Source organism: Pezoporus flaviventris, unplaced genomic scaffold (genome assembly GCF_033815535.1).
Source record: "Pezoporus flaviventris isolate CSIRO_AGI_PZ_B2104156 unplaced genomic scaffold, CSIRO_AGI_Pfla_v1 ptg000100l, whole genome shotgun sequence".
Lineage (NCBI taxonomy): Eukaryota > Metazoa > Chordata > Aves > Psittaciformes > Psittacidae > Pezoporus > Pezoporus flaviventris.
This window is the reverse complement of record NW_026892648.1, coordinates 3964853-3988863: the sequence shown is the minus strand read 5'-3', so window position 1 is coordinate 3988863 and position 24011 is coordinate 3964853. Positions and strand designations below refer to the sequence as shown.

The window sequence follows — 24011 nt, the reverse complement described above, 5'->3', positions numbered from 1 at the left end:
ATTCAGAGCAGCCCTGGGGAGGAGGACTTGGGGGTGCTGATCCTTGAGAAAATGAACATGAGCCGGCTTCAGTGTGCGCTCGCAGCCCAGAAATCAACCGTATCCTGGGCTGCATCAAAAGGAGCGTGACCAGCAGGTCAAAGGAGGTGATCCTGCCCCTCTACTCTGCTCTTGTGAGACCTCACCTGGAGTATTGTGTGCAGTTCTGGTGTCCTCAACATAAAAAGAACATGGAACTGTTGGAACAAGTCCAGAGGAGGCCACGAGGATGATCAGGGGACTGGAGCACCTCCCATATGAAGACAGGCTGAGCAAGTTGGGGCTGCTCAGCCTGGAGAAGAGAAGCTGCGTGGAGACCTCATAGCAGCCTTCCAGTATCTGAAGGGGGCCTATAGGGATGCTGGAGAGGGCCTCCTCATTAGGGACTGTAGTGATAGGACAAGGGGTAATGGGTTAAAAGTGAAACAGGAGAAGGTCAGGTTAGGCACAAGGAAGTTCTTTACTGTAGTAAGGGTGGTGAGGCACTGGAATGGTTTGCCCCAGGAAGTTGTGAATGCTCCATCCCTGGCAGTGTTCAAGGCCAGGTTGGACAGAGCCTTGGGCAACAAGGTCTAGGGTGAAGTGACCCTGCCCATGGCAGACGGTTGCAACTGGATGATCTTAAGGTGCTTTCCAACCCAAACCATTCTATGATTCTATGAATCCGTATACCTTTAAAATAGCTTTGCAGTGCAATAGCTTTGGAGACAACAGTACACAGGGATGTGGCTGTGCAGGAGGGAAAAGGTGTCTCTGCTGTGCACCCTGAGCTCCAATCACTCAGATGTATGGTGGAGATGGTGTTCCAGAGTTACCACTTGGCGGGGAGAGGAGGGACGGTCTTGAACGTGCTCCTCACATCTGGCAGCTTCTCACAGATCCATGGCAGTATTCTCGAGCATTCGAGTCTTTCCATCTTACCATAGGATATTCCTGGACAGGTCCAACTTCTGTTGCAAGAAGGGAGGGCGCACGTGAGAGGTGCCATCACCATGCTCTCAGCCTGCTGCCACCATGCTGTACCCCACACAGCTGCAGCCTCAGGGTCCCTTAGCCTGGCCAGGAGGATCCGGCCACTGCCCTCGTTCAAGCATCAGTCACATGTCAAGGACAGACGCCAGGGCAGTGCCCACCGCATTTCCCCGTGGCTGGTGAAGCTGCGAGAGATGCAGGTGGCCGAGATGGAACAACTTACTCTTTATATTGCCATCCATACTTGTCCTCACGTGAATCGAGATGACTTTTGTATCTCTCCCCGACCCAGTACACGGCGCCATTCCCCTGCTCAAAGAGTTGGGGGGAGAGAAGCTGTTGACCGGCTGCCCTTGCCCAGAGCCCACTGGGTGCCCGAGAGCCCCAGGTCTGGTGGTGGCCCCCAGCACCTCCGCAGCGCTGCTGCTGCTGGATCTGCCCGCCCCAGCATTGCCCCCAGCCCTGGGGTGCTGCAGCCCCTCTGCTCTGTACCGGCGTTGTCCACGCTGGCCAGTCGCCTTGGACCAGCAGCTGAGCAGACATCCTTTGGCAGTACTGACGGCTGTCCCTCCACGTCTTGCTCTCCACGGAGATGAAGAGGCACTTGCCCCTGTAGAGCACCCAGCCCGAGGGGCAGCACTCTGGGGACAGGGGCACGGCTCAGGCGCTCGCCGTCACAAGGATGCTCGGGGGGCCCGTCCTGGCCGGGATCAGCCCCTCGTCTCCCCGGCAGCATCCCTGCCCGTCCCGCAGCCCAGCACGGCCCTACCTGTGTTCAGGCAGGCGCGCAGGCTGGCCACGGTGCTCTGGCTGCTGTTGAGCTCTCCCTGCAGGCGCTGCACATCCCTGTGCAGCTCGGCCAGCTCCTGCCTGGCGCGCCCCAGCTCCGCGTCCCGCAGCTCCAGCTCCGCTCGGCTCCTGTTGCCGTCCCACCACGCACGCCCCAGCTCCGCTCTGGCCCTCACCAGCTCCAGCCGCGTCTGCTCCAGGCGCTGCTCCCGGGCGCTCAGCTCCTGCTCCAGGCGGCCCTGCTCGGCCGCGTGCTCCCGGGAGGCGTCCCGCAGGCTGCGGGTGACCTGCCAGTCTGGGCACAGGCACAGGGATGGGCACGGCGCTGGCACAGCCCGGGCACGGGCAGCAGCGACCGACCCGTGCGCCCACGGCCATGGCGAGGGACATGGGATGAGAGTGTCGGGATGTGGGCAGAGACTGTCCTGGGGTGCCAGCGGGAAGGGAAGGGAAGGGTCTATGGTGGTAAGTGGAAGGGAGGCAATGAGTGGCGGTGGGAGCCATTGCGAAGCAATGGGAAGGCAATGAGAAGAGAGTGGGAAGCAAATTGGAAGCAATGGCAAAGAACTGGGAATGCAGTGGGAGGCAGTGGGAGGCAATGGGAAGGGAGCGGGTACGTGATGAGAAAGCAGTGGGAAGAAAGTTGCAAGCAATTGGAATGGAATGGGATGCAGCAGGGGGCATTGCAAGGCAATTTGTTGCCATGGGAGTCACTGGGAAGCAGTGGGAAGGCAGTGGGAAGAGGTGAGGGTGCTGGAAGTGGTTTCCCAGAGAACTGGGAAATGGTTCATCCCTGACAGTGTTCATGGCCAGGTTGGACAGAGCCTTGGGTGACATGGTCTTGGGCAAGGCAGGGGTCGGAGCTGAGTGATGTTAATGTCCTTTGTGACCCAAACCATTCTGTGATTCTATGATAGGCAGTGAGAAGCAGTGGTAGGCAAGGCGAAAACAATGCAGGCAGATAAGGAAGTTCAGGGTGGCCAAGCCAAAAACAACGCCAGCCTTGGATCACCAGCCCCAGCGCCCCTCAGCCCTGACACCCCCCACCAACCCCAAACCCAGTCCTGATCCTCCCCTTCATCTCCCCCCACCCCACAGCCCTCACCCAGACTCACAGCAGGTCCCCAGGGCCACAGTGCCCACCACCAACAGCACCAGCAGCACCAGCAGGCTGGTGGCCAGCGGCCCCATGGGGACACGCCAGCGCCGGGGCCATCGCCCTACAAGAGGTGACATGAGATGAGCTGAGCTGTGAGCACAGCATCACCCATGGTCCCACTGCCGCCCCCCGCTGCCCACCCTGCGCCTCAGCATCCTCGTGTCGGTGGCCGGGCTCTGACCTGGGCTCTGCTCTGCAGGCACCGTCCCCAGCAGCACGTTCTCGTAGGGGCTGTCGTCCTCGTCGGGGGCTGCGGGGCAGGAGGGCACGGCCAGCGGCGGGGATGCTGCGAACTTCAGGTCGGCGTAGACCACGCTCTGGGCCATGCTCTCTGCTGCCGCGATGGCTCTGGCGGCTCCTGGTCTCTCAGGGGTGTAAGAGAGAAGTGCAGCTGGTTTCTGCGGAAGTGTAAGTTTGCTCTGAGGTGCAGCAGGAAATCCCAACCTCAGGGCCTGTGCCGTACCATTGGCCCTGACATCACCATCCTGTCCCCTTCCACACCCTGAGTCTGCTCAGGGTCCCCAGGGATGGCTGCACTGTGCTGCGCTTGGGTTTGGGGTGCTGGGGAGGGCTGCCAGGGTCAGCTTACTGAGAGTCAACCTGAGATCCTGCTTCCACATGGTGCTGGCCCCCTCCAGGACAGTGTTTTTCCCTCTCTATATTCTGCTCCGGGGTTTACGTGTGTCCTGGGTTCAGCAGTAGCAGTCATGTTTCTCCTCCTTGGTAGCTGGTGCAGTGCAGTGTTTTGACTTTCGGCTTGGGAACAGAGCTGGTAGCGATGTTTTGGTTTGGCCAAGGACTTTGTGAGCCTCATGCTCTGCCAGGGAGGAGGGGAAGCTGGGAGGAAGCAGAGACAGGACACCTGACCCAAACTGACCAAAGAGGTATTCCATACCACAGCACGTCATGCCCAGGATGTAACTGGGAGTTAGCCGGAAGGGCTGGGAGACTGCAGGGTTGGAGGAGGTATCGGTCGGTGCTTGGTCAGGGCTGGGGGGGGCAAGTTATCGGTCGGCTGGTGCTGAGGTGTTGTATTCTGTTCCCTTGTTATTTCCTTTATCATTATTATCATTGGTGGTAGCAGTAGTGATTTGTGTTATACCTTAGTTACTAAACTGTTCTTATCTCAACTCGTGGGAGTTGCATTCTTTTCGATTCTCCTCTCCGTCCCTCCGGGAGCAGGGGGAGGGTAAGAAAGGGGGGAAAGTGAGTGAACGAGTTACCTGACTGGGTTTAAACCACGACAGTTCTTTTTGGCGCCCAACGTGGGGCACGAAGGGTTGAGATAACGACAGATCTGACTGGATTAATAGTCACTCGTCACAATGCTGATTTATTGGCTCTCAAAGTTGTTCTTGTTGATCTCACAGCTTCAGACAGTTGTAACTTACTTAGAGCCGGTATTCGCTGTGTTAGTGTTTATCAAGTGTGGGGCCTGGGCTAAGGTTCTTGTCTCGCTGTGCTTTATGGCAATGGCTTGTAATACGGGCGGGCTCCAGCAGCAGGGCGGGACGGACGTGGCCGTGGACTTGTACCTGGCCGTCCGGCTGCTCTTCACCGCCCTGGCCCTCACCCTACTCTCCATCTTCGTGAGGCTGCGGGGAGCCGAGAGGGAGCGGTCCCGGGAGCCGGCGGCTGCTGAAGCGGCCCGGGAGAGCGGCCCCGGGGACCAAGCGGCGGCGGGAGCGGGGCCGGAGGCCGCCAGGGGACGGCTGCCGGTGGAGGAGGTCGGGGCGGTCGAGGAGAGGAAGGAGGCGGCTGCCGAGCAGCGGGAGAAGGCGGCGGAGGAGCCGAGCCCCGCGGAGGAGCCCAGCCCCGCGGAGGAGCCGAGCCCCGCGGAAGAGCCGAGCCCCGCGACGGCCGAGAGCATTCCCCGGAAGCCACCCGCCGAGCCCCAGGAGGATGCAGGAGACCACGCAGCATTTCCCAGCAAGGCAGAGGAGGAAGAGCTGGACTCAGGAAAAGAGAAGCCGGCGGTGGGAGAGCCGGCAAGCACAGCAGCTACACCAGCCCCAGTGACAAGTACAGCAGCATCAACTGAGAGTTCTGAAGGCACTGAATGGCCTTTGGGTATCCTTGGGACCTGCCTGCTGACTGTGATGGGGATCAGCATGTTGGCACACACACAGACTGTGTTCTACCCACAGCCATTTTGTCTGATCTCAAAAGTTAAGCAGAGTCAGGTTTGGGTCTTGTCTGGGATTAGACGACAATATAGGGGGACCAAGAGGTTTTCCCCAAGGCTGGAGAGTCATGAGTGGCAGAGCATGTGGGACAGTATGGGCAAGTATCTAGTCCACTGGGCCCCCCCAGTGCTTTGGAAGCATCGGAGATGGAAGGCAGCTGTATGGAGTCCCCAGCAACAAGCTGCAGAAACTGCTTAAGGGGACAGTGAATTATTTTAAGCCTGGTGGGCCCATGGCACTTCAGGCCATCAGAGCAGAGGTGCAACACAGAGATGGACTCATGATCGAGGGGTGGACTTAACAATGGACACTATTGCCCAGGTTATTCACGAGTGTGAACACTGCACACAGTCTCTCCTGCTCTGGAAGACTGTTACAAGAGATGGAGCCTGACATGGACCAGATGGACGCAGCAGCTTTATAGGGACTGGTCCATGCACTAAGATAAGAGTGCACTGAGATAAGAGTGATGGTATATTGAAAATGTGGGATCTGAGCATGACGTGAATGGTATGGAATAAGGGGTGGATAATGTCCTGGGTTCAGCAGTAGCAGTCATGTTTCTCCTCCTTGGTAGCTGGTGCAGTGCAGTGTTTTGACTTTCAGCTCGGGAACAGAGCTGATAGAGATGTTTTGGTTTGGCCAAGGACTTTGTGAGCCTCATGCTCTGCCAGGGAGGAGGGGAAGCTGAGAGGAAGCAGAGACAGGACACCTGACCCAAACTGACCAAAGAGGTATTCCATACCACAGCACGTCATGCCCAGGATGTAACTGGGAGTTAGCCAGAAGGGCTGGGAGACTGCAGGGTTGGAGGAGGTATCGGTCGGTGCTTGGTCGGGCTGAGGGGGGCGAGTTATCGGTCAGCTGGTGCTGAGGTGTTGTATTCTGTTCCCTTGTTATTTCCTTTATCATTATTATCATTGGTGGTAGCAGTAGTGATTTGTGTTATACCTTAGTTACTAAACTGTTCTTATCTCAACCCGTGGGAGTTGCATTCTTTTCGATTCTCCTCTCTGTCCCTCTGGGAGCAGGGGGAGGGCAAGAAAGGGGGGGAAGTGAGTGAACGAATTACCTGACTGGGTTTAAACCACAACAACGTGTCACTGTTGTGCATAAATGTTTGCCTGATGCCTAAAAGGGTTTCCACATTGCAGCGTGAACTCTTGCTCTTCTCTCCTTTCCCTGGCCACATCTTTCGCATTCTTCCAGCAAGCAGCATGGACCACAGGGGAAGCCATGTCCCAGACATCAATGGGTCATGGTAAACAGTCTTCAGCCCGGTGCTCTGACAGCAGCAGGCAGGTAGATGCCATTTGCACTTGGTAAATCCTGCTGAGCTTCCCCCATCCTCAGCCATGTTCTCCTCAGGTCTTTACTACTATGTTCCCTTGGAGCATATACTCCATCTTCTTCCTGGGTATCGGGTGGAAGCTGCTCAGTGTTTGGCTTTGCAAACCTCTTTCCGTCCTCTTCAAAGCTGGCCATGATTTTTAACTTTCTCCAGTGATGAAGGACTTCTCCTGTTCTTGCAGAGATAATGGAGAGCACAGCCTTGCAACACAACAACACTTCTGCACTGCTCCATTGTCCCAGGAACTGGCTGCGTCCAGATGTGCCCAGCTGTTCCCCACCTCAGTGCCCTTTCTGAAACCTGCCTTTCTCTGGATGCAGTTCAGCAGAGACCTCAGAGGTGCTGAGGGGCTGGAGGATGGGGCCAAGGAGGAGATGCTGTGAGTGCTGGGGTTGCGTCTGGGGATGGGAAGGCAAAGCTGTTGTTGTTGCTCTGTGCATCTTCCTGGGAGGGTCTGAGGTGATGCTGATGAAGGAAGAAGTTCTTTATTGTGAGTGTGGTAAGGCACTGGAACAGACTGCCCAAAGAAGTGATAAATGCTCCATTACTGGCAGTGTTTGAGGCCAGGTTCGACAGAGACTTGGGTGATGTGGTCTAGGGTGAGGTGTCCTTGCCCATGGCAGGGGTTTGGAACTGGATGATCTTAAGGTCCTTTCCAACCCAAACCATTCTGATTCTATGATTCTATGAAGCCAAGTTCTTCTAGGAGGGGATCAGGGACAGGACAAGAGGCAGCTCTACAAGCTACATCACAGGGAAATTCCCATTCCTAGAGGCCAGAAGGGGACATCAGCATCCATGAAGACCTCCATCCCTCCACAGGGCTGTCCCAGGCTCAGTGTGGTACTGTGCCCAGGCTGGTCCCCAGCTCTCCCATGGCCCAGGGATTTGAGTCTACCCTTACTCTACCACTGCCCTGACCTGAGGTCGTGCTGCCCTGACCCTGCCATGTGCTTGTGGAGGCCGTGAGCACTTTTGGGGTGTGGGAGGGGATGGGCCAGTGGTGCTTGGACCAATGGGAGGGTGCTGGTCCCCACAGCCGTGCCTCGCTGGTTCCGTCTGCTGCAGCTCAGAGCAAACTTCTGCTTCTGCAGGTGCTGCCCACACTTCTCCTTTGCACCCCTGCGGGACGGTGCAACCACCGAGGAGCAGGACCACCACACGAAGGCATCCCAAGGGCAGGGTGGGAGCCAGCAGGGCTCAGGGCTTACCCACATGTCCCAGAGCATGGTTTATGCTGACCTGAGGTTTGCCAAAGTGGTGGGGGGCCAGAGCATGGCCAGCCAGGTGCTGGAGGCAGGTGAGAGGCCATGGGATCCCCATGCTGCCCTGCCATGTCCGTCCCTGTGGATTCAGCCTCTCTCCCTTCCTCCAACAGTCCTCGGCATAGATGAGGCAGAGAGCCCCTACGAGAACACGCAGACAGCGCCGGTGGCACAGGATGAGTCTGAGGACCAGCCCAGCACAGGTGAGTGCATGGCTGGAGCCCAGGAGATGCTGGCACGGGGTATGGGAGGTGTTTTGGGGTGTTCCTGTTCCCATTCTTGAAGAGAGGAAGCACCCACACCATGGCACTGGTGTCACCATGCAGTGGGTCTGTGGGCTGACGGAGCTTTCCTGGCTCACCAAGTGATGCCTGCTGTGGTCTGCGGTGTCTTGCAGGGCACTGGTCCTGTCGGTGGTGTCTCCCTGCAGGGCTGATGACAACCTGCCTGCTGCTGCTGGTGGCCACCGTGGCACTGGGGGTTTGCTGTGAGTCTAGGGGGGAGCTGTTGTGGGGCTGGGGTGGCTGGGCAGCATGGGTAGAGGGATGCTGCTGTGGGTGAGCAGGGGTGTGATAGAAGCATGCCCAGGCACACTCCTCATGGCTGGGTCACTGTGCTGTGCCACAAACTGGCCTGTATCCCTCACACACCATGTGTGTCCAGCTTGCCTTCTGTCACTCATCTTCTGCACCTTGCTCTCCATTTCTGCTCATTGCCCTTCCCTTCCAGACACTGGTCAGCCTCCTATTGCTGCATCCTCCCTGCGCCTGCCCTGCTCTGTTTGCTCCTACCCCCTGTCCTGCCTTGACCTGATCTCCCCTGCCAGGTCCTGAGCAGTTCCCTGCCGTGTCTTTCCCATCCTTTGGGATAGTCATGTCCCTGCCTTGCCATGCCTTGCCCACCCTGCTTCTCAAGTAGGATCAATTCCACATCCCCCTGCTTGGGCTATCCCACTCCCTCCCCTTGCCTCCCACTCCCTTCCCATTGCCTTCCATTTACTACAACTGCCTCCCCATTGCCTCTCACTGCCTCCCAATGCCTTCCCGATGCTTCTAGTGCCTCCCGCTGCCTTTCCATTGCCTTCCATTCACTACGACTGCCTTCCCATTGCCTCCCAGTGCCTTCTTGATGTCTCCTCTTGCCTTCCGCTGCCTTCCTGTTGCCTTCCATTCACTACAACTGCCTTTCCATTGCCTTCCATTCACTACAACTGCCTTCTCATTGCCTCTCACTGCCTCCCGCTTCCTTCCCATTGCCCATCCCTGTGCCTGTGCCCAGACTGGCAGGTCACCCGCAGCCTGCGGGACGCCTCCCGGGAGCACGCGGCCGAGCAGGGCCGCCTGGAGCAGGAGCTGAGCGCCCAGGAGCAGCGCCTGGAGCAGACGCGGCTGGAGCTGGTGAGGGCCAGAGGGGAGCTGGGGCGTGCGTGGTGGGACGGCAACAGGAGCCGAGCGGAGCTGGAGCTGCGGGACACGGAGCTGGGGCGCGCCAGGCAGGAGCTGGCCGAGCTGCACAGGGATGTGCAGCGCCTGCAGGGAGAGCTCAACAGCAGCCAGAGCACCGTGGCCAGCCTGCGCGCCTGCACGGCCATAGGTGGGTTGGTGGTGGATGGGCACAAGGGGTGTCAGGGCACTGGCACCCCACTGGCTCTTTTGTCCACGTGGTGGGAACTTGGCAGTCTAAAGCTGTCTGGATGAGACACTGAGCCTGTGATGTCTGCTGGGGTGATGTGGGGCTGTTCGTGGTCCTCATGCAAGGCATCTGTGGCTGAGCAAGCACCTGAGCGGTGCCCTTGCCCCCAGATTGCTGCCCTTTGGGCTGGCTGCTGTACAGGGGCAAGTGCCTCTTCATCTCGTCAGAGAAGAAGACATGGGAGGACAGCAGAGATGAGTGTGAGAAGAAATATTCTCAGCTCCTGATCACCAAATCCTGGAGTCGCTGGACTGTGCCGGTAGGATGCTGTGGAAGCTGAGAGCATCCAGCCCTGGGGTCCTCAGCTGAGCCAGCACTGCCCCTGGCCTGCCAAGACACTGGAGGGTGCAAGGCTGATCTCTGCAGCACATAGCAGGTGGCGGACATGGGGTACAGAGGCTCTGACACACTGGGACAGAACCCAAACTGGAGCAAAGCACCAGGGCTGCCCATCTGTCCTGTCTCAGCCCCAGGGGCTTCCTGGGGAGATCACCAGCCCCTGCAAACCCCACAATACAAAGGCACTAAAAGGCCCTTTTTCTTCTTCCCCAGACCTTCCTGAAGAACGCAGACATCCCGTACTGGATTGGGCTACAGAAGACCATCTTCCCCTGGTATGACTACGGCTGGCTGGAGGAAGGGGACCCCGATGAAAAGGGGGTCTCGGATGCCTGGTTCTGGGTGGATGGCTCCGTTTATGAAAGGTACCGGCAGCACAGCCTCTTGTCAAAACCCCTCTCCTCCATCGTAGCTTTAGAAAATATTCTGAATCTCACTGGTAACCAGCCCCAGGCACAAGCACAAAGAGCATCAAAGCAGTTGAGGCCAAGGGTAGGTGGGCATAGTGGTGTGATGAGATGCTTAGAGGAGGTGCAAATGGAAAGCCAAGACTTGGAAGGACATGTGCAGGGTATGTGCCAGCAGGAGGCAGCGAGAGGGGGCAAAGAAACCGCCAGTTTTATGTGAGGTCTGGACAAACGGTTCCAGCACCACCTCTATTCCCTGTGTGCTTCCCTGCTCCAACCTGGAGGGAAAATCAATGGCTCCCTGCCACGTGCACCCCTTTCGCAGCTCACCACCGCTTCCTCTTGCAATGTCTGAGAGCAGTGGGGAAGAACAGACCCATCTGGGTACACAGCCCGTGCCCCTCCATCCACATCCTCACAGTGAGGTCTGCACCCCACTGTAGCCCCACAGCCCTGGGCAGCTCCTCTTGACATCCACGTGCCCTCAGGGAGGACCAGGACCAAGGTTTCTCAGCCGCCCAGGGAAGGGCAGGGATGCATCTGCTGAGGGTTCAGCTGTGAAATGAGTAGGGGAGGGCTGGGGGATCCCCCCTTTGACCGCAGCATTCAACCCCTCCTCTGTGAGGGCATAAGAGGCAGCCTCGGCAGAGGGTGGTGCATAGGGCAGCCCCCTGATGTGCTGTTTCCCCATCCAGGCCGTGGCAGTCGAAGTCAAATGGGTCCTGTGCCATAATAAGCCGTGGGAACATCAAACCTGCTCAGTGCGCTGGTCCCGATGACCTGCACCTCTGGATCTGTGAGAAGGCAGCGGGGCCAAGCAACCCTTTCATGGGATGATGGCTGCTGGCCCAGCACCACTGTGGTGAGTGTAGTGTGCCCAAGACAGGCTCTGTCGAGCCTGAGGGGCATGGGGCACACGGGGGGGAGTATGGGAAAAAGTGGGGAGCCTGCCATGTTGACTCTATCCGATGGAAAGGGATGCAGGCCAGACAGAGCCTACCTCCATCCCTTTGTTGCCATGGGAGCCTTTGAACTGTGGTAGCTCAGGGGACCCCAGCAAGTGTGGTGCAGCAAAAGGGGCAAGATGGGGGAAACCCCTTTGCAGGCTGCTTTCCCAGCCCTGCTGCATGCATCTCACCCTCTGCCTTCCCTTCCAGCACCTGCACCCCACAACAGCCTTTGCTTCAGCCTCACTGCACCCCTTCCTGGGATGTCCCATCCATGCGAGCAACCTGCTTCCCTCTTACATACCCCTACCCAGGTCTTTCCCAGTGCTCCCCAGTGATGCTCCAGCACCACACGGGCTGGGGAGGCGGCAGCAGTGGCCATTTGCCCCTGGCTGATGTGCTTTAGCAGAGCAGTATGGGCCCTACAGCCCAGCCCCACACCTGCATGAGGAACACTAGGTCTTTCGGAGCACACGGGCTGGTGTATGATGAGTCCAGAGTGGAGCAAGAGCTGATGACACTCAGCACTGCAACACCCCCAGCACAGAGAGAGCTGTGGTGCTGGCACATCAGGACATGGGATTGGGGAACAGCACAGCCCCACATCAGGACGGGTCCTCTCCCCACTGCAGGGACCTCCAGCCTGGCCCCATCACAGGGGCAGCTTGGCCATGGCTTTCACAGAACTGAGGAAGCAGCATCCTCAGCGCCCAAGGAGGGAAGCTGCACCTCAACTGCGCTGGCTGTTGGGTTTTTGCTAATTAGAAATTAGAGGAATGACCTTTACGATTGCACGATGTGATGGTGCCTCCTAAAAGCAACTCTGGCACTTGCGCTCGACCGACGTGCAAGACAAGGAAGGTATCAGGACTTTAAATAGTCACTACACACATGCACATGCGAAGATTAAGCAAAATAGCCCTGATGTAACATCACCACCAGGCGAGAGCACAGGAAGTCATGTTCAACCAGGCGAAAATGTCCTCAGTTTATTATGGGCTCATGAGTGCCATATATAGTTGATTAATTGCTATGTGAATTAGCTTGCTTGCTTGGGTGTTAAAGGCAGGCATTTTGGAGGTGGCACGTGTCACTCCTCTGTCTTGTCCGCTGGCTGAACCCAATTGTAGCAATAAAGAGATGGGGCTTGTCTGCTCTTTGCTTTCTTGTGCACCACCACAAACATAGACTCAGTGGCATGAACCCAAAGAACCTAAATAATAAAGGGGACTCAAAGCCATTTCAACCCAGATGGCCACTTTGGGGATACTGAGATCTTGGCCTGAGCCAGGCTGATTTGTGGTCCCCAGGAGGCTCCCCAGAAGCCCCAGCCAAGCCTGTGCAAACTCTCAGGGCTGCATCAGACATACAGGAAAGAGACAGGAGCCAGAGTTTCTAGGACATTCATTTTTTTTATTGAACACTTTAAATAAGCCGGGTATATATTACTAGCAATTATTATTATTATTAATAGTAATAAAACCCACGAGTTCAGCATTCACCAGTGCATTGTGCGGGAGGAAGGAAAGCTGGCTCCCACCCTTGCCAGGGGCTGGGCAGCTCCTTCCCCCCTCTGCCAGCACCCTGCTCCCAACCCTATGTGCTGGGGGGACAGTGGGTGCTGTGCTGGCTCAGCACCCAACCCCAGCATAGGGCAGGCAGGGGCAACCCCAGTGCTGGCAAATCATCCCCGTGCACTGCTCCATGTGCGTTGCCCCTCTCCTGCTAGCCTCTCCCTGTGTCAGGGGGCGGCTGTGCTCCCCACACTTGTAGGGAAGCATGGGGACATCCCCCAGCCCCACAAGGTCCCCCAACACACACACACATACACACCCCGACCCCTCTTCCCCCAGCCCTGCTCACCCCCCCTGGGTACAGGAGCTCCCAGTTCTCCCAGGGGAGCAGGCTTGCTGTGCACCCCTCCACAAGAGCCCGCAGAGGGGTGAGCCCTTGGGGAAGGGGGGGTCCTGCACACAGGGTTTGAGCCCCACGGGGCACCAGCCCTGCCACCCACACAGTGCTGGAGCACGCTCAGGGCTGGGGGTGTTATTGCACTTCAGTCCCCAGCAGGGACCCAGCCCACCCCACAGCTCCCCATAGACCCCCGAGAACCATCCAGGTGGGATGGGTGCCCGAGCTCCTCAGTGGCACCAGAGTAGCCATGGCATGGGGCACTGCAGCCACTGGTGGCCACCAAGCACTGAGCCAGTGAGGGCAGACCATGGGGACACAGCAGGCTCCTGTGCCAAGGGATCTGTGGGGCAGCCGGACGCAGCCCCGCTCCCCGGGAACCCCGGTACTAGGTCTATGCCTCTGGCAGCTTCAGACTGGGCTCCGCCAGCACCGGCCCTGCGGCTTTCTGGTGGCAGAAGAGGCTCTTGGACTCACAGTTGAGGTTCTGGTAGTGGGGTGGGCTGGGTGCCGGCCGGTGGCAGACAGAGAGGAAGCTGAAGCTGAAGAGTGTCAGGCAGCACCCAGGACAAGGCAGCACCTCATCCTGCTCCAGCACAGCACCGGAGCCGTGCCCAGGCAGTATGGCCGCACGGTCCGTCCTCTCCATCGCCGCCGCACAGGGGATGCTGAGCTCGGAGAAGCCGTGCTCCAACTCACTGCCCCATGCAAGGGGTTTACTGATCACCACGTGGTTGTTGTTGAAGAGGAGCCTGTCGGGGGCCCGTGGCTCCGGCTGCCAGAGCCGGGCTCCCGAGGATGCCGTGCGGATGAAGTTGTTGTTAGGGGGTAACACGGGGAGCGGCGGGGGGTGAGGGCTGTCGGGGCTGCAGTCCATCCGCTCCAATGGCCTGGCGCTGGGGGGAGACGATCGTCCCCGAGCTGGAGGTGGAAGGAGAGCTGGGGGCTGGAGGTCACCAGTGGGGTGGGGGGACCCCATCTCCAGCTCCAGCCCCCCCCTGCGGGGCAGCTCGGGGGAGGTGGGCAGCGAGTGGCACTTGCGGGGGGCAGCGGTGGGGGCCGAGAAGTCACACTGCACCTCCACGGCGGGCTCGGGGGTCACGGGGGTGCTGAGCTGCAGCGGTGCAGGGGGGGGCAGGTCGAACGTGAGGGAGATGACAGACTTGCTCGGCGTGTCGAAGAGCTTGATCTTGCCCCCCTTGAGGTCCTCGCGCTGGGAGAAGGGGTTGATGCGGGGGGACGTCTCCTTGGTCCTGGCCCCGCTGTAAGGCTCCAGCGGCTGCAGCAGGGTGGGTGATTTCGGGGGGAACACGTCAGACTGGCTGCGGGACAGGCGCTGGTCCTGCGGCTGTAGGTGCTGCGTCCCCAGCTCGCGCAGGGGTGACTGCTCGGAGTGGCTGGCTGCCCTCTTGGATACCCCTGGATGTGAGCACGGGAGCGGGTCACCAGAGGCTGGTGTGGCGTGCTATGGGGTGCTGGGCACCCAACAACACAGAGGTGCACCCCAAGTGACAGGCTGCGCTGTACAGAACTCATGCAATTCTGGTCTCCTTCCCCTACAGCTGCCGGGATAGGATGGGACATCCCACATAGAATCAGAGAACAGTTAGGGTTGGAAGGGACCTTAAGATCATCCAGTTCCACCCCCCCTGCCATGGGCAGGGACACCCCACACTAAACCATGTCACCCAAGGCTCTGTCCAGCCTGGCTTTGAACACTGCCAGGGATGGAGCATTTACAGCTTCCTTGGGCAACCCATTCCAGTGCCTCACTACCCTCACAGTAAAGAACATGCCCCCTCCTTGCACACCCCCATGGCCTGTCCCCAGGGTGCCCACCTACCAGTAAGTGTGGCTGCTGTCGCAGGCATGGGCAGGCTCTCCCCAATGCTGAAGACGGTGTCCCCAGTGTCCTCAACACCCAGCTGGTGATGCAGGATGCCCTCCAGGCACTGTGTGATTTCCAGGAATGAGGGGCGGGAGGTGGGCTCCATCTGTGGGGATGAGGGGTTCCCAGTCAGATCTGCAGCAGCCCACGCACCCCATGCACAAAGGTAAGGAAGGGCAGGGGAGATGGGAGGCTCACACTGCAGCAGTGGAAAGCGAGCTGGAGAAAGGCCGCCGGGCAGTCGATGCCCACCATGGTGCGGAAGGTGGTGACATCCAGACCAAAATCCTGAGACAGGGAAAAGAAGAGGAGTGAGGCTGGGTCCCCTGGACACCACATGGGATCTGGGATGTCCAGGTCCCCCCCTCCCTGCATTGACTGGACCTGGCAACACCCCTCTGGAGGGTCCCCAAGTTGGGGCAAGGCTGGGGGATGCTGAGACACAGCACGGCTCTCTGCTTCAATAGTGTCCCCTTCTCCCACCCAGGCTGACCATGGGCTCCGAGGACAGGTTATAGGCAGAGAGCATCCCTGCCTGGGCAGCAATCAGGACACAGCACCCCTGCTCTGAGATGCAGGGAGCTCCTGCACACGGGGCTCTACCCAGCACAGCAGAATGGTCCCCTTCATTTGGTAAAGCAGTCCCAGTCCCGGTGCTGCTGCCCACCACTGTTCCCCGCCATCCCAGGGAGTCACCTCAGTGCGGGGCAGGTAGTCGGGGTCAGCAGGGACACGAGCGATGGTCTCGCACAGGATGATACCGTACGCAAACACATCAGCCTGCAGAGAGAAGGGAGTGATGGGGGGCTCTGCAACCCCAATGAGATGGGCCCATCATTCCACGAACCCACAGCTTCCCTCCTCCCTGCAGAGCCATACCAAGGGCCCTGCCACCCCACCACCCAGTTTTTCCTTCTGTGAAGACCCAGAGCTGCAAAGCTCTGGCAGCACAAGCCTGGATAAAGCCCCAGGCATGGCATGCACGGAGCCTCACCTTCTCGTTGTAGATCTCCCCTCGGAGCACCTCAGGCGCCATCCAGTACGGGGAGCCCACCACAGCCAGCGGCTCCTTCTCGCTGCCTTCGCTGGGGGACATGGTGGGACATCAGGGGCTACCCGCAGCCCCCTGTCCGCCCTCTCATCCTCCCACTGGGACAGCCCAAACCACCACCTCCATCTCCCTCCCCGGGCTAAACCTCCCTAAAGGGCCCACAAACTTGTCTGTCCATACCCACACCCTCTCCATTCCCCTCACAGCTAGCCCCAGACATGTCCATCGGCCCCACACATCCCCACCACTGGGGAACACCCCCACTGCTCCCATCCCTGCCCTTCCAGCTGCATCCCAAATGTCCCTCCCTCCCCAGCTGCTGCTGCAAGTGGGCTGGGAACTCCTCACAATAATGACGGGGACAGATGGGTGGACACTGCCCACGTACCTGTAGTTGGGGATCTTCTCTGCCAAGCCGAAGTCACCCACCACTGCCGTGTAGCCATTGGCCTCGCAGCGCACAAGGCAGTTCTGGGGGCACAGGAGGACCCATCACGTTGACTGCGCCATCCTCACTGCTCCCGGGATGGTGCAGCCAGCACAGCACAGCCAGCAATGTGGGTATGGGATGAGGACATTGGGATGCCTTTGGAGCATGCTGTACCTTGGAGGTGAGGTCACGGTGGAAGATGCCCTTGGAGTGCAGGTAGCGCAGGCCACGGGCGATGTCGAGGGCCAGCTTGACACGCATGGACCAGGAGAGGGGCACGGGGCTGTCCAGCAGCTGCTCCAGGTTCCCACCGTTGATGTACTGATGGGAAGAGCCGGGCCACTGCACCTCTATGCCCCCCCTTCCACCCATAACCAGACGCCCATCTCATCCCAACATGCCTCCCAATCACCCCACAGCATTGCCCCGCAGTAGACTTTGCCCTACACGCATGCCATGGGCTGAGAAAGTGTTCCCACATCACTGTCCCCTCCCCAACCCTGCAGGACCCCCAAGACTCACGGACATCGCTCTGCTCTCACCTCCGTCAGCGCATGCAGTTGTCCTTGGTGCACGCACACCCCCATGAACCTGCAAGGCAGAGGGGACCTGAGCATAGCCATGGTGAAGACCAGCTCTAGGAGCTCATCCAGAGCCAGCAGTAGCTCCAAATCCCTCAGGCTGGGGAAGAGGGGACACAGGGACGACAGGTCCTACCTGAGGATGTTGGGGTGCGAGAGGCGGTTCATCAGCTGCACCTCCCGCAGCATGTTGCCCCTGTTGCTGGTCAGCTTGTTCATCTTCAGCACCATGACCTGCCCCGACTGGCGGTGCCGTACCTAGAGGCAGGGTGTGCAAGAGAGGCTGAAACCCATGTGTCCCTGCAGCACCCTTGCACATGAGGCACAGGGCACCTCAGGGATCACTAGACCTAAGTGGGGGGGGGGCGTTTCCAGCACAGCACCCCCCCCAATGCTGATGATGCACATCCCATCCTCCTTGGGGCACCCTGCTTGTCGTGCTCTTCCCATTCCCCCATTCCATATCCATTCCCCCCAGAGGCTGTGGCATCTCCATGTTGTGACCCCAACCCTGCTGCAAGGCCAGGCAGATGCAGGGTTGGGATGCACCAGCAAACATCACAAAACCAGGGTACTTCTGGGTCAGCACCATGCAGCCAGACCCTACCAGCATGGGTTGGAAGACAGAGGGTGCATATTGCCCCCCGAACCAGACCAAACACTGCTCCAGAGCATGACCCCAGCCTGGTGGGGCACAGCGCTAGGATAAGGCTGTATATTTAGCCGTCCCCAGCCTGACGCTGTCATGCGAGCTGGAGCCTGGTCCCTGGCCAGGAACAGCAGCTGGGAGTGTGGCCAAGCACGAACACTCCGGTCCTTCACCCCCGGCACGTGCGGGACAAGGGATGAGCACGGGATTCCCTGTCCCAGCACCATGGGGGGGGGGTTTGGGGTGTGGGGTGTGCGTGGAGGCTGAACCAGTGCCGAGTGTCCCTTCCTGAGCTGGGGGTGGGATGGGCCCCCCCCTCGGAGCAACAGCCGGTTGTGGGGACAACCCAGCAGATCCCAGCTGCCCCCCCACACACACGGAGCGATCACGGAGGCGCAGGCATTCCTCGGCGCTGCCGTCAGCTCCCTGCTCTTCTCCTTTTTAGTCGATGCTGGTGGAGGCTGCGGTGCTGGTGCCAGCCCCTCCTCACCTCCCTGGGCAAAACATGGGGCGCCGGGTGGATGTAGGGCCTATAGTGCCCCCCATCCTGCTTTCAGCTTGGCCTCTGTCCCCATTACAACACCTGGAGTGCTGAGCCCTCCGGGGCTCTCTTTCCATCCCACAGCTGGCATTGCTTTAGGAAGCAGTTACCCTAGGGTGCATGCTGAGATGGGGACCCATCCAGCACCCAAAACGCAGGGAATGGGCAGCAGTTTCCCCACCAAAAGGTGTAGGGGGAAATTAGTGCTTTACAAAGATCTGAAAGTCTGGGTGCACCATGGCGAACCCAGCCACAGGCAGAGTGGTACAACAGGCAACAGCCCAGCCCTACCCAAACCCACTGTGTTACCAGCAGCTGAGTTCATGGAGAGGCTCAGTAATTCAGTAGTTGCCAGCCCGTGGCTCTCCACTCCGGTTACATGTGTGTCACCTGCATGGTGGCTACATGGCAGCAGAGATCAGGATGGATCCTGGACAAACAAGAGGTGAGGGGACACTCTGGCCACCTTGGATCCCCATCCCAGCCCACTGCCACACCAAAGGAGAAGGGAGGATGGGTTTCCCCATGCCTCCTCCTTGCTGAGCACTGCACAAAGCTCCTGGGCTCTGGAAGAGCCCATTCTCGGGTGGTCCACATGTCTGGATCGCAGCTTCTCGAGCCTTGCACGCACCCATGGTGCCCCATCTAATGACAACACAACTCCTCCCCATGCCCACCTCCCTGCTCACCCCACTCCCTGCAGGGCCTGGCACAATGCCCTAGGGCTCCCTGCCCACATCTGCACCAGCAGGCAGGGAAAAGACCCCCCCACCTCCTGCCCACCATCATTTCCTTCTTTCCACCCCATCCCCAAACGCAAGGCAGCATCAGACACAACATCAGGGCTCCCAACCTCTCCATACCCCCGGCGCTGGGTGCCAAAGCCCAGCATTCCCAATGGCAGCACTACTCTCTTCCCTTCCCACGCCGGCAGGACTGGCTGGGTCGGTTTGGCTGGCACAGGCAGCTGCCAGGCGCCGGGACCTCGTTCCACAGCACTGTGCCCTGCTGGGATGTCTGCGGGCGGCGATGCTCCGGCGCCAAGCCATGCGCCCACGATGGGAATGCCGTGTGGCACGCACACCACTGGCCATGCACTGTAAGGATGGCTGTGTCCCTGCCAGCAATGGCATCTGTGCATGAGGGAGCAGCCCCCAGCTCAGCCCCACACGGTCAGGATGTGCCTGTGGATTCATTCTGGTTAAAAAGCCTCCTGCCACTGCAATAGGCTGGGTGAGTGCAGCCATGTAGGGTCTAATGCCTGGAGGACAGGGAAGGTCTGGTGAAAGTCCCTTCCCCAGGATTTCTCCCATGTCAGCACAGCCCTGTCCTGATGCCCTACTCTGCGACTCCATCCCCAGGGGCATGGAGGGCTGTAAGGACAGCCCCAGCCCCACACCCATGGGGCATAACCTCTCTGAGGGCATCCAGTACCCCGAGCTTGCTTGCAAGGTCCTATCCTGCTGTTCCCCTCACATGCTTCATGCTCAAGGCCACTAGAAGGGGTTATGCCCCCTTGTGCTGCCCACAGCCTCCCACATGTGCTGACCAGTTCACCCAGCTTGGCCAGCCGCTAGCACCAGCCCAGCACCCTCTGGAAGGAGGCAGGGCAGAAAAGGGAGCAGCCCAGGACCCCAGGCAGGATGCAGCCCATAGCCAAAGGGGTTTCCTTCCTACTGTCACCCAGGGAAGGCAGCGGGCAGCAGAGCCTCTCTGGGCAGCACAGCTGGGTCCCCCCTCGCCCCTCCACACTCTGGCATGGAGCCCAGGAATCCCAGCGCATTCCCGAGAGCTGAGCTCAGCCAGGCAGCCATGCTGGGGCGAAGGGGGAGGACAAGCCACTGATCCTCCATCCAGACACCATGCAAGCCCTCATGATGCGACACAGCCCCTCCATCGTGTGCTGCATGGGGGTACCCATGAGCTGGGGTGCCGTGGAGCGTCGGTCCCCATCCCATCTGTTGGCAGCACGTGGGGCTGGGGGATGGGACAGGGCTGGCTGCGGGCCCCAGCCTGGGCACAAGGGATCTAAGCTCTTTTAGCAGCGGAAATTAGAGTCTTATTTAAAGAGCATGCTAATCAGAGCGAGCAGACGGCCTGCTCCCTCCCCACAGCCGGTGATACTGTCTAGACATGGGGTGAAAACACCACCGCCACCTCCCCATCTGTGGGTCTCAGCAGCCAGCTCCCCTGCACCCCGTTTGCTGCTTATCCATCCCCTTGTCCCACCCTGGCGCTGGCAAAGCAGTCATGCAGAGACATCATCCTGCAGCCCTTGGCCTGGAAAGCCCAGCAGGGAAAGATGGGGGGGGGGGGGCAAGTAAATGAGCTACAAACACCACCAGTAATCCCACAGCCACGAGAATCCCAGCAGTGCAACAGGTCTTCTACCGTGTGGGACTGGAAAATCTGTTCATTGCACAGAAAAGGCAGAATCAGTCAAGACAGGTTCCTCCAGGGCAGTGAAAGCACCAGGGCACATACAGCACCACCTGCTCCCCACAAATGCTTGAGCATCCCATGCTCTCAGGAGTGGCTCCATGGGCACACCAGCAGCACCAGAGCATCACCAGTGCTCACCACCAAGGCTAGAGCACACCCCGTGACAACGCAGGAGAGGCGCCAGCAGGTCGCCAGCTAACACAAGCACAACACGTGCCCAGCACCCGTGTCTCCCCAGCGCCGACAGCAGGCCCAGGGCTGCTCCCAGCCTTCCCATGGCTGGCTGACCTTGGTAAATCCACTTCCTCCCCACCTGCCTTGGTTTCTCCATCTGTGTCACGCCGCTCCACCCTCCTTTGTAAACCAATGCAAGGTCCGCTGATGAAGGGCAGCAGATAAGAGGGAGCTGTGTCATTAGTTGCAATGGTAAACTGGGAGTAAATGCAAAACCTCAGAAGTTGGTGGGAAGTAATGCTGAAGCCTTCTCCCAGGTTCTGTCCACTCTGGGAGCTGCCAATTCCCCCCTGGCCCCAGCACCATGGAAATGGGGTGCTTTCCCAATGGTCTGCACTGTGGGAAGCAGTATCTTCAAGAGGCTGTGTGAGAGTGGGGCACATAAAATGCAGAGTTGGATGAGTGAAGACCTCTGAATACAGCCCCCAGAGACTGAAGCCAGGATGCTGCTTGCAGCCCTGCATCTGCTGCGGACCACGCTCGGTAAAGAGAAGGATTTGGGGAAGAGATGATGTCTGGCACAAACACACCTGAGCCAATCTGCTCAGTCCAATGGACTGATGATGAGACATGGAGAGGTGGCTCACTGCACTGCTTCCTTCCACCTGGAAAATGGGTGGGCCTGCTACCTCTGGAATCTCACAGGGAAAGGCAATGAGAACCAGCTGCTGCAGAAGGAAACTCACTGCAGCACAGAGGGGAATCAGCTGGGAACAACCCCCAGGGCATCATTTCATCACTGGTGTCTCCCGTTTGTCTTTGACAGCCCTTCTGGAGAAGCACTTGGCTCAACCCAAGGACTCTGACACACTGAGTCCTTTTGGTTTTAATGCTGGTAAGACAGACACCAGTGCTCTAGCATCGTGGTTCGTGTGCACACCAGCGCTGAGCTACCTGCGTAGGGAGAGAAGTTTAGGTCCCCTCCCCGTGCCTACCAAGGCTGGAATGAGGCAGCAGCCACAAAGAAGAGGGGGCTGCAAGTGCCCACGGCCATGGAAAGCAACAGCAGGAACAAGGGCGGTGGGAGGAAACCGGGTCCTGTGCTGCCCTGCCAAGCTCCATCCTCCTCGCACGCTCAGGCAGCCAAACCCCAGCTCAGATCACGGGCCTGCCCCACCATCCTGCTGAGCTCTTGGACTCAACCCACCACACGACCACAAAGCCCCATCTGGCCCCCTCCTGGCCCTGCCTCCTCTTCAGCAAGCACACACATCATCAGCTCCTGTTGCCTGATCCAGCTCCCACCCCCCCCCAACCTCCACCTGTCCCCCAAATCCCACATGGAAGTGGTCTCATGAGAACATGAACAACAGGTTGGAGAAGGAGTGTTTTGTGGCTCCCGCAGGACCTGGGAAAACAAACAGCAAGGCAAGGAGAGACCATGGCCTGTCCGAGACATGGGAGCATCCATTATTAAAGAGCCATATCCACACTGGCATTATTAAATGCCTCCCTCTGCTCTGAGGTGCTGCCACATGCTCCAAGCCAGAGATCGATAGCAGGAACCCAGCCAACAAAAAGACTCTGCAAGGGAAGGAGAGAGCATGAAGACGAGGGACCCCTCTGCATGCCTGCCATGGCCCCTTGCAGAGCATCTCTCTCATGGCTGCCCAGCAGCCAGATCTTTGAGTCTCCCTGCTGAATGAGGAACGGCAGCAGGGCTGGAGAAGGGACCCCAGGGTCCTGCTGGGACATGGATGCCCTGTTGTGGTGGGAGGTGGCAGGGGTCCTGCCCAGCCCAAAGCTGCCCTTTGAGGGCGGTGAAGCCACTAGGAGTACAGCTTAAGAGGAGACCTTGCCCAGCAGCTTGTGGTGCCTTAAGTGATGCCGAGGACGAAAACAAGTGCACGCCCCCCCCCCCCCCCCCCCCGGACGGGGAGAGGCGGCTGTGGCAGCGGGGCACAGCACAGCTCCTGGGCTCTTGGCAGGGTAACACCACCATGAACTGCTGGGACCTTAAGCTCCCCACCAGCACCGATGCACCCCTAACCAGGGTAAAAGCCACATGCAGCCATTCCTACTCCGTCAGTCCGAGACTGCAGAGGACAAAGACAGCTACGGGGTCCCAGCCGCGGCCAGCCCCATTCAGGGTGCCCCAAGCTCCCGTGGAGCATCCTGCACATCCACCCGCCCAGCACAGGCTGGAACAGGTCCAGCAACGCTGGAAATCACCCCTGCCCGGCTGCAAACATCACCTCCATCCCCTGCCATAGGCACAGTCCAGGCCTGCCGGGCTGTTAGACGGGGGCCCCCGGGACCGCGCTGCCCGCCACCCCACCGCTGCCCCGGCCCTCCCCGCCGCTGCTTCGGAGCGCTCAGCCTCCCGGGAGGTAAACACAGCCGGCGCTGCCGTCCCCTCCCCCTGCACGGAGGGACGGAGGTCGAACACCCCGGAGGGACCGGGCTCCCCGCACTCCGTGTCCCGCATCCCCATCGCCCAGCTACGGTGGATGGAGGGGGGGGGGTCCTGAACCCCCCGTCCCGCACCCCGCCGAGGGCCTGCGCGGGAGCCCGAAGGCGGGACTCCCAGCCCCGTCGGGACGCCGGGGTGACACCGCCATCTCCGCTCCCTCCCCGCACACCTTGAAGACCTCGGAGAAGAAGCCGGCGCCGATCTTCTCGCAGTAGAAGTCGTCGATGCGCGCCAGGGTGGAGACGGCGCTGCGCAGCGCCCGGTACGAGGAGGGCCGCAGCCGCCCGCAGCCCAGCCACGGCCCCGCCGCCTCCCCTTCGCCCTCCCCGGGCCGCCGCGGCAGCTTCTCCCACTCCATGTCGGTCCCGCCGAGCACCTCCAGCGCCATTCACATCCCCGCACGGGCGCGGCCGGGGCGCCGCCGCCGCCTTCCCTTCGTCCCTTCTCGTCCCCTTCCCGTCCTCCCTCCGCCGCCCTCCCCGGCACCGGGGCGATGCTCAGCCGCGGCGGCGGCGGCGGCGGCGCGGGGCGAGCGGCTCAGCGCTCATGGCCCGGCGGCAGCAGCACCCCGACCCCCGCCGCGGCCCGGAGCTGCGCCCCCGCCGCCCTGAGCCTCGCACAAGCGGGGCGGAGCCGAGCTGGGGCGGGGACAGCCCTTAACTCCTTGGGACTCACGGCGGCGCCCAGCGGAGCCTCAGCGATAACCCCGAGTATGCCAAGGACGT

General features: G+C 59.8%; 3 protein-coding genes across 3 annotated transcripts; 1 reads left to right on the top strand and 2 right to left on the bottom strand.

Annotated features, from left to right (window-relative positions):
* Window positions 1–1230: 1230 nt before the first annotated feature.
* LOC133281528 (B-cell differentiation antigen CD72-like) lies at window positions 1231–3349 on the bottom strand. Its single transcript, XM_061477183.1, has 4 exons — window positions 3141–3349; window positions 2916–3020; window positions 1781–2095; window positions 1231–1652 (listed from the first exon to the last, which is right to left on the bottom strand). Exons 1-4 carry the CDS (start codon window positions 3283–3285, stop codon window positions 1231–1233), a joined length of 987 nt encoding a protein of 328 aa, XP_061333167.1. The 5' UTR covers window positions 3286–3349.
* Window positions 3350–7589: 4240 nt separating this feature from the next.
* Window positions 7590–12191, top strand: CD72 (CD72 molecule). The gene is made up of 8 exons (XM_061477138.1): window positions 7590–7796; window positions 7875–7964; window positions 8159–8248; window positions 9040–9354; window positions 9564–9712; window positions 10006–10157; window positions 10895–11061; window positions 11357–12191. The coding sequence occupies exons 1-7, from the start codon at window positions 7712–7714 to the stop codon at window positions 11034–11036; spliced, it is 1023 nt and encodes a 340-aa protein (XP_061333122.1). The 5' UTR covers window positions 7590–7711; the 3' UTR covers window positions 11037–11061; window positions 11357–12191.
* A 335-nt stretch (window positions 12192–12526) lies between these two features.
* On the bottom strand, window positions 12527–23831 carry TESK1 (testis associated actin remodelling kinase 1). Its single transcript, XM_061477137.1, is given in 11 exon segments — window positions 12527–14510; window positions 14513–14578; window positions 14869–15051; window positions 15144–15233; window positions 15642–15725; window positions 15940–16030; window positions 16385–16467; window positions 16601–16747; window positions 16969–17017; window positions 17144–17265; window positions 23456–23831. Coding segments are annotated over 11 exon segments (2193 nt in total). The 5' UTR covers window positions 23675–23831; the 3' UTR covers window positions 12527–13451.
* Between the last annotated feature and the right edge of the window lie 180 nt (window positions 23832–24011).